This window comes from Cucurbita pepo, chromosome LG13, assembly GCF_002806865.2.
Source record: "Cucurbita pepo subsp. pepo cultivar mu-cu-16 chromosome LG13, ASM280686v2, whole genome shotgun sequence".
NCBI classification, from domain to species: domain Eukaryota; kingdom Viridiplantae; phylum Streptophyta; class Magnoliopsida; order Cucurbitales; family Cucurbitaceae; genus Cucurbita; species Cucurbita pepo.
Genome location: NC_036650.1, coordinates 128,033 through 137,748, shown reverse-complemented (window position 1 = coordinate 137,748; position 9,716 = coordinate 128,033). Strand labels below are relative to the sequence as shown.

General features: G+C 35.4%; 1 protein-coding gene across 1 annotated transcript in view; it reads left to right on the top strand.

Annotated features, from left to right (window-relative positions):
- Positions 1–9,097, top strand: part of LOC111808938 (histone-lysine N-methyltransferase ASHH3) — a gene marked incomplete in the record, with an annotated part of 11,144 nt that extends 2,047 nt beyond the window's left edge. Inside the window, 10 exon segments of the mRNA XM_023695190.1 lie at positions 35–146; positions 1,413–1,512; positions 2,344–2,422; positions 2,527–2,698; positions 3,283–3,363; positions 3,558–3,732; positions 4,766–4,793; positions 4,910–5,000; positions 8,403–8,451; positions 8,537–9,097. Coding sequence (XP_023550958.1) covers positions 35–146; positions 1,413–1,512; positions 2,344–2,422; positions 2,527–2,698; positions 3,283–3,363; positions 3,558–3,732; positions 4,766–4,793; positions 4,910–5,000; positions 8,403–8,451; positions 8,537–8,608 — 959 coding nt within the window.
- Between the last annotated feature and the right edge of the window lie 619 nt (positions 9,098–9,716).

Sequence of the window (9,716 nt, the reverse complement as noted above, 5' to 3'; positions counted from 1 at the left end):
TATTTTCTGTTTGTTGATGTTAACAAATTTTAAGATGTCTACCTCACAAAGAAATTTAAAAGACGGATTGAGGATGATGGGATATTTTGTTCCTGTAGCCCTACATCAGGATCTCCAGGTGTCTGCGATAGAGATTGCCATTGTGGGTAAGCAATTTGCCGTTAAGTTGCCTAGGTACCATGGCTAATGGAATTCTATATGTTCTTTTGTCTTTGCATTTTCTCCATCCGTAACTTTGGAAATTTTAGCTTCTAAGTTACCGCCCTGTCAACATTGTAATATGGAGTGTATTGTTTTGTAGGTTAATATGATCACCAAAAAAAAAGAAAAAAAAAATCAGCAGTATTTGAAAAGTTATAAACCAGAAATTACGTAAGAAACATATCAACAGAATCTCCAAACCAGAACTAATGAAACCACAAATTGGAAAGATAGAAGGAAATAGTCCAACGCGAAATAATTTAAAAAATGAAGAACTTTGAAAATCTTTGGATTGAGCACAACATGAATACCCTCATTGGAACAGAGCATTCGTTGCGGGGGTACTTTTGTTTTTGAAAGGCAGCTTTTTTCTTTCAAGCCAAATTCCCTTTATCAAAGATTTTAACACAATTGACCCATAACACTCTTGCATGCTTTTCCTTTAAAATTGCGGCCACAAAGAAATGAAGAAATTTTTTTCCCTTAAAATAGCTAACCCGAGAATTATCAAAATCTGAGAGGAAGCCTCCCACAATTGCGTGCTGTTATGTAACAATGGAAATAGGTATGATGAAGGTTCTCTCCAGCCTTAAGACGAAGTGGACTGGAGCTAGGATTTAAGGACCAATCTGGACATTTTCTTTGAATGTTGTTAGCCGTATTCAAAATTGAAGAAATACGATCAACTTTATTCGAACTTCCAGCTCCTTCTATCATTCCTCCTTGAGAGTAATCTTCGTTCTAATAGTTCCAAGATCCTGCCATATTCATTTCATCATTTAAATCTGTTTTGAGTTCTAACTGAATCTTGCCAAAACTTTCCAGCACCTTGAGATTTTTGTTGCAGTGGAATCACAATCCATTCTCCTTTTTAAAATGATGCAATTCAAGCTTTAGAACTTTGCCCCTGTCTATGTACCTGGTTTTGATTTTGTTCTTAATGTTCTAGTAGTTTCAATTTTACCTTCAACTTTTTAATTGGTAACAAATGAGACTTTCAGCTAGCAATCTCCATTACTATTGTAACTTTCAAAGTGTTACGAACTAAATTAAAAGCAAAATAAATATACGGAATGCACCTTACGTCTGTAAGTTTCAATGCCCTTTGTAAATAAGTGGTCTACACAATTATATTCTTTGTGGCCAAGCTTGTTGATTTCTATGTAAGGGCTTGAACCCTGTTCCTACATTTGTTTGTCCTGTATCTGTAGAATGCTGTTGTCTAGCTGTTCTTCAGGCTGCAAGTGTGGGATTTCATGTCTCAACAAACCATTTCAGCACCGGCCTGTGAAGAAGATGAAACTGGTTGAGGTACTATTACAGGGAATTTGATAAACTACAGTATGAATTTCTCGTAGCATCTTTTTTCTTTTCTCTTGAAAAAAGAAGTTTTTTTTTTTTTTTTTGTAGGCTGTATTTAGTTTTATTTGTAAATGGGGTGTTTGGTTTCGAATCAACTATCTAAGTTGCTGTTTGATGCCCAAAGCATTTTTTAATCTTAACTTATAGCACTTGTTTTGCCAATTGAAAATCTCTCCTTAGTGTGGATATCTCATCGTCGTTTTGTATTGCTTTGTCTACAATACAAGTCACGTTTCATATACATAAAAAGGCATCAGCAAGTCATTTGTCTGTACCATTTAACAAGTTAATTTGGTTAGACAAAACCAAGCTACCCAACTCCAAGCTATAAACACCTAGATTTATTAACAGCATAAACCGAACAATGCCTATTAGGCAGTCCCAAAGAAAAGCAAATTTATGAAGTCAGGGAGAGAAGATTTTACTTGTTGATCGTGGTTTTATGGCTGGATATATCTAGAGTAGCATATTTCGACCTGTTGGATTCCAGTTATTAGAACCGATAGGCATCTCAACTAAACGCAATAGGTGACTTCAACTAGATGAGTATCTAAGTTTTTTTTTTACCATCGGTATTCAGTAATTGTTCTCTACATGAGAATGTAATTAGTAAGGTGTGAAAACATGCATTTTTTTTTTCTGGTCTTGTTTTAACCTTGCTGGGAATTATTTCATAAGATAAATGCGCAGGGAATTATTTCATAAGATAAATGCACAGGTAATTATTTCATGATTTATGTTGAGTTGAAATGGCCAGTTAAATTAAGCTATACCTTGTAGACTGAGAAATGCGGTTCTGGGATTGTAGCTGATGAAGATATCAAACATGGAGAGTTTGTAATAGAATATGTAGGCGAAGGTAATGTTTCTCTTTATTTAATTTTTGAATTTTATGATTTTTTGCATAATGTAATGTGATGCACTACTTTTAAGACATAATGGGTGCACTTATTAATCATGCAGTAATTGATGACAAAACATGTGAAGAAAGGCTATGGAACATGAAGCATCGTGGAGAGACAAACTTCTATCTATGCGAGATCAATCGAGATATGGTAATTGATGCCACATACAAGGGAAATAAGTCGAGATATATAAATCATAGTTGTTGTCCCAATACAGAGATGCAAAAATGGTATTGCCCCGATCCTTCAACTTTCCAATTTATATCGTGTTATATTTTTGAAATTTAAAGAGCATGGATACGTGGCAAACATATGGCACGTCATGGACATTTGATATTGATGCAACATGGCATGTAGGTAAGAACGTGCCAACTTGTAAAATAGGGGACATGACATGTTGGGTGGGACACATTAGGTTTTTTGTTTTTATGTTTTTTACATACATTATTGAATACTGAAGAATAAATCTGTTTCTAAATTTTAACATCGAAGGGGAATATAATTCTTAATGACTAATGAGAGAGCTAATCTGTTTATCTTTCAGGTGGGCTTTTCTATTATCTTCATTTTCCATTGGATAGTGGAATTTTTAATTGAGTGGAGGGTCTATAATTTGTTTTTGTTATATTTGTACAAATATGTCCTAAACATGTCCTTAACTTGTTACCAGCATGTTGAAAAACTTGCAAATATTGAAATAAACACTCTTTTTTCACGTTTGAGCAGGTTCGCATGTGTAAATAGTGTCTGTGTTTTATTGCTTGATATGAGATTATTTTGGAGTAATTGCTGTATATGAATTGTTCTTTTAAAGGATTATAGACGGAGAGACGAGAATTGGCATATTTGCGACTCAAGACATACAGAAGGGCGAGCATCTAACTTATGATTATCAGTATGGTTGCTTGCTAAACTCTTGACCTATGCTATATGTAAAGTACTTTTCGTGCATTCTTTTATGAAAATGATGAATCTTTTAGTCACATGTTTGTTTTATATGATTACTATAATGGAAATATTGTGGCATCTATTCTATTATCTACTGTTTTATTTCCTGTACTGCTTGTCCCTGGCTAATAAACTTAGCAGGTTTGTTCAGTTTGGTGCCGATCAAGATTGTCATTGTGGTGCTGTTGGCTGCAGAAGAAAGCTGGGTGTAAGACCTACGAAGCCAAAGATATCTTCGGACGCTGCGTTGAAACTTGTAGCTTGCCAGGTGGCTGTATCTTCACCTAAGCTGAAAGCAATCTTGTCTGGAAGAGATGTAAGTACAGCTGTACTAGTTTGCTGAGGTTGTGATGCTCTATGTTACCTCTTTTGCACATATTTTTTGTATATGTTGCTTTTATATGTGATTACTATTATCATTCACGTATGTTTAAATAGTTGAGGGTCCTTATATAAAGACTTTTTTTTGGTAAGACGTTCCATGTAAAGATTAACATGCGGTGACAGTCATTCCTCAAAAGAATACATGGGATGCATGTAAAAGCTTTTTGGAATTTCGTTATAAATTCATGGGATGCATTTCAACATTGCAAACAAGTACTAGAAGTACATGTATGATATACGTTAAAAATTAAGGCTCAAGTATTTCTTTCTTTAAGTTACTGCATCAATAAAAATTTCTGATATGAATTTTTTTAATACAAGAAATAGTAGTTATAGAAAGAGAACTGTAAAGAGAACTTTTTCAGTGTAAAAAAGCAGCAAAAATTTCTTAGGATGATAGTCACGTCTTAAAGAACTGTTGCAGCCTTGCTGGTGGCTTTTAGAAATTGGGGTATACCATGTAGGGTGTTCTGCTTATGATCCCAAAAGTCAGCATGATCACAACCTTCGGTTTTAGGGAGTGGGTGTGGGCTTGAGGACACAGTACTTAATGATGACGAAGAGTTAGGTTCTTGTTACTTAATATGTATGCGTCCCACCATTGTTTTAGCTAAGTTTTAAACAGCATGCGCTTAAGCCAAGTCAATCAATTGCCTTGCCTTGGTGAGTGTCTGCTTCTTTCTTAAGTGCAACATATCAAAATAAACTATAAAGTGAAATAAAGACAAACTTGAATAGAATATTGTTGGACCTCTTTTTCCAAACTTTCTCATCCTAAGTTCCTTCTATCACCTTCTTCTCTTAGTAATGGATTCTTACCTCGCTAATTTCAAGACTGCTACATTGTTTTTGCTTAGATACACATATATATATATATATCCACTTACAATTTTTTTCTTTTAATTGCACAATGTATTTCCTGTAACTGTACGGGATGAAACTAATTGAGTTTATTTTGTGGGCAGGTTATCAAAAATGGAACTTTGCATGTAGGTAAGTCCAGTATTATCTGACCACTTTAGTAGGATCTAGTGCTGATGGATGCCACAGCTTTCTTCTGTAAGCCAATGAAGTAATTAGAAAAGTTTTCTATTTGACTTCTTATTCAGGAAGTTCAAAGCAGGCACGCAACCAGCAAGTGGTGCACGCCTATAATTGCATTGGTGAGGTCATTTGGATTGCTCGCCCCATCAGTGGAAGGTACGTTAGCTCTTCTATCATATTTCTTAGTGAACTAAAGTTGGAGGTGGCTATTTATTGAGTTAATAATGTGAGGACGGCATACATGCATGCATTATTTTACTGGTTTATGTACTAATTATTTTTCTGAAACGGAAACTCAGACAACTTATTAATCTAGTTAAAAAGTATACAAAACGCTTTATCACCCATTGGAGCTTACATAAAATACGCTCAGAACTAGTTTTCATTGTTAATCACATAATTGCTTTTCTAAAGAGCACCAATTACCTACATTGAACCTAGACTTCTTTGTCACGTCCTCCCAACTCAACTTTTTTTTTGAAAATTTTATATTCTCTCTGATCGGCAGAACATCTCTGAATTCTGATTTATTAGAATGGACGAAACTGTCTTTCTCAGTTTATCTATCTTCTGAAACCATTTACACACAAATATACATTCTTCTCAACTGAATTATGCAACGGACATTGAACATTTATGAGTCTTAGATTATCTTCCGGTTATCTTTCTGCTGTTTGACAGTGAGAAAATAAATTCTGCTGATATCCCTTTTTACTGTACCAAGGCACATGAATTTGGAAGGAGAGCCAATTTTGGACTCTTCTGCAATTTTCTTCCATACTCAATACTTCGAAACAAAATCACAAAAGCATTTCACCTTTTTTGGCAGCTTTGCTTTTCAAAACACTTTCCTCAAATTTTCCTGTGACTACCTCCCATGTTAAACTGAGGAACAATGATTTTTTTGAAATAATTCCTGCAGGTTTCTATGTCTGCGGTCCTTTATCTTCATTATTCGTTGGCTTCACATCTGCCAACATCTCTAATTCGACAATGCACCCAAATCTAGGATTTCTTGTTCTAATATATTCTGCTCAACACTGTTCTCCAGCTAGACGTCACCTCTTCTATAAAATTCTTCACACCCAACTTTTGAGACTGCTATATTGCATATGCTACAAAACAAACTCTTCATACCTATTGCCCTACCATTTTTCATTTCCAAAGGACGTTCCTCTTCCATCTCCTAATCTTATTCTGTGAACTGATTTATCACTGTATAACTTCTATAGACCACCAAGCGATACATCTATTGTTGTTTTGATTCTAATTTATTCTCCATCCAAAACCTTCAACCACACGTTTACTAGCAAATGCCAAATGTCTTTAGTTTCAAAAGAAATCTTCAGCTACTTTGCCATCCTAGCTTCCTTCACCAAAACATAAAGAAATACAAATGCATATCTAGTATTGACTCGATATTTGCTGATAGGCCATGAAGACACATAAGGCTTACTATGTAAGCAAGTCTACAAAACCCAGAACTTTAGACACTCATACCAATTGTAACTCTCAGGCTCTAGATTCAGAAACCGAAGTTTGAATCACAGGTCCAGAGCGTTATAGATGCTTGGCTTGGAGGAGTTTTATGTCATCATGGGTGACTGACCTTCAAGGAATTTTTCTAGGAAGCATATGAGTAAGGACTAATCATTTTGAAAATAACTATGTTGGTTTGTGGGGTGCAATTTTCACTCTAAAAAATAGTTCAATACAAGCCAGTATTGCCAGGTGGTAGAGGATGTAGGGGAATACTGAATCTGGATTTGAGTATGGGGTTGTATCCTTGGTTTGGATCGTTAAAAGGTGGTATCAGAGAATAACCTCTCCTATAAGATGTTATTTGGGGATGAACCAAGGTGAAAACTAGCGAGCGTGTGATACCCGAGTAAAGGAGGGGTACATAAATCCAACCACATGTGATGAGAGGCATTCTCAGAATATACAAGTTAAGAACGGTTGAAAAGGATTAATGGTTACTGTACATACCAACAAAGTGCATCTTTCTTTTTTGAAGGCTCAATCATAAGAGCTCCAAAATTAAGTGGGTTCGGCTTGGAGGGATCCATTGATGGGTGACCTCTGGGAAGTTTTCCTAATAAACATGTGAGAGAGTACAAAACATATTGAAAAGACTTGAGTTAATCTATGTGGACATTCTTAGAAGCAATTCAAGACAATTAGGTAGCATAATCAGGTTGCATGAGATGCAGACGTATGTCTAGGCTGGCGGGTGCTTAATTCAGATTTTGAGTTTTGGGCTTTGGGCACTATAGATGGCAACAAAATAGAACCTCTCCTAGTAGGATGTGGTTTGGAGATGGATGAAGGCAGAAGCTGGTAGGCATGTGCCACTCGAGTAAAGGAGGGTATACGAACTGAAGACCACATCTGAATGAGAAGAAGAATCATGAGGATATGAAAGTATGGTTAATAAATCGTTAAAAGAATCTTAGGGCTTGGGGTGTTACATTCAAAATATGTTCACTTCATTGAGAGAAAGGAAAGCATATACGAGCATACCAAAAATCCAAGGCCGAACAACAAAAGGAGTTTGACGCTAACTACAAAGCATTGCGCTTATTCAAAAAAAGCAAAACTAAGCTCCTAATTCAAAAGAAAAGAAAAAAAAAAAAAAAAAAAAAACTGACAACCATAAAGAGGCATTACAATCTTTCCACCTCCCAAACTTTTCACTTCCAAAGAAACTAGTCTGCCACAAAACTATGCCCTTCTGGGAGAATTCAAAAGCACCTCTCCACCTGTGCCATATCGTCTCTATGCCAAACCCAACAAACACCAAATGATCTCATCCCATGACTCCGAAGGTAGTGAGCAATTTGTCAATCCTAAACCAGATAATCTAGATCCACCTCGTGTCTCCCGTTGAGAAGCACCCTTGTGGGAACAAAACAAAGGAAGAGTGTTTTTTAACGTGATTTGTGGTGTTAACTTTCCCATATAAAATGTGCCTCGTAATATGACCTTCTTTGGAAGTTTAACCTTCTAGAGAGAGCAAACGAAGAGGTAACGGGGGCAGCTGGAGAGGGACAAAGGGAAGACTAAATGTGAAAGAATGAATGACAATAAAAGCCCCTAGGAGAGTTAGGGACCAAGTTCTAACATTACTTCTCCTTGGAATCACATGTTCAGTCTCGAAGAATGGAAAAAAAAAGGACCCACCACCATCCAAAGCCTCTCTATCAAACAAAGGTCTTCGAAAACCCAAGAGTTCGAAAAAGGAGGTTATGTGGAAGGCAACACTTAAAAAGTAATGACAGGGTCTTCAATAACAGGCTTCTAGTGTTGGATGCTTGAATCACCTTCTGGGAAACCATCTTAAAACTTTTTTGGCATGGGGGTTTTGGATTTCTTCCTCTCTTATTGAAATTTCACTTTATCAATGAAATGATAATTTCTCATTAATTTGTTTTAAAAAAATATTCCGTATGTACCAATCCCTGTTGTAGCATCGCATCTGTTGTTCTAGCACAGGATACAATTCATAATTTATTATGAGATTATATTCGATGTTTAACACTTCCTCAAATGTTTCAGGTCTTTTGGTATTATAAAGAGATTTGATCGATATTCCAGAAAACATTCCGTAAGTTAACTTGTTTAAAACCTCATTTTCTAGATCTTGTATATCATAGAACTGTTCAATAGTAGTCTGTTTAATATTGTTGCAGATCATGTTTGAAGACGGCAATGTAGAATTTCTTGACATGTCAAAAGAGGATTGGGAATTCGCAAGGCTGTGATAAGAGTTGTAGAGGGTATGCAGAGTGCAGCATTAACGTGAGAATCAGCAACATGAATACACATTCACTTACTTACCTTTTGGGAAACTAAGCGAGGAAGGGCAGAAGGGTTCCTCTCTCAGGCTATTGTAGTAAGCAAAACTTCTTCTGATGATGCTGGACTCTTAATTGAAACCCGAAATCTGAACAAAGTAGAAAGGAAAAGGGTAAAGAAAAAAGATGATGATTGTGATATTGTATTGTTGGTGAGAATGTTGTATGATATGTAATACTGTTCTTTTACATTAGAAAAAAGAATAAGGACTCGCCCAAATCGACTTCGTTAGGTTAGTATAGTTTCGGGATCAGCGTGGGAATTATTTTTGAACCGTCTTCTATTCCTCATCATACCAACTGTTGTAAAGTGTATTGATTGTATCTCTCTCCCTCTGCCTGTTAATGTCACTCAGTGGCATTGCTTATTAATCCATTCATAACACATTTACTACCCTTCTCTTCTTCCATTCATGTAGCATATATATATATATTTAAATGTTTTTTTTTTTTAATTAAGAGTATTAATGGAAATTAAATAAAAGTTTATAGGCTCCATGGCCCACTCAAAATTGTAGATGGTTTGGTGTAAAAAAAAGTCTCCAATCTCAGATCTGTCTCCACAACCACCAATACCTATCTCCCTTCCCATTCACATCTTCTCTCTCCTACCATTCACCATCTCACCTACCTCTCTCCCACTTTCCTTTCTTTTTTTTAAAATAATTAAAAAAAATGAAAGCGAAATTCTGATCGGGTCCATCTAATCTAATCCTATGTATGGGTCAATCTAATCTCACATATCCTGTTATTTTCCCTTCCAGAATTTGGATTGAAATACTCATAAATGGTATTATGTATAAAGCAATATGAAACAAGACTAGAATTACAAAAATATTAAAACAACATTTAGTTATATTTTGTTACATTAATTATTGAAATGTACAATAAAGTGTAGTGTAGACTCATTTTTTCAAAAAATAAAAAAGTTTCCTTTCCTTTATATATATATATATATATTTTCCTGTAATTTGATAAAAAAATAATTAAAAAATGATGAGTCAGAAAAAAAAAA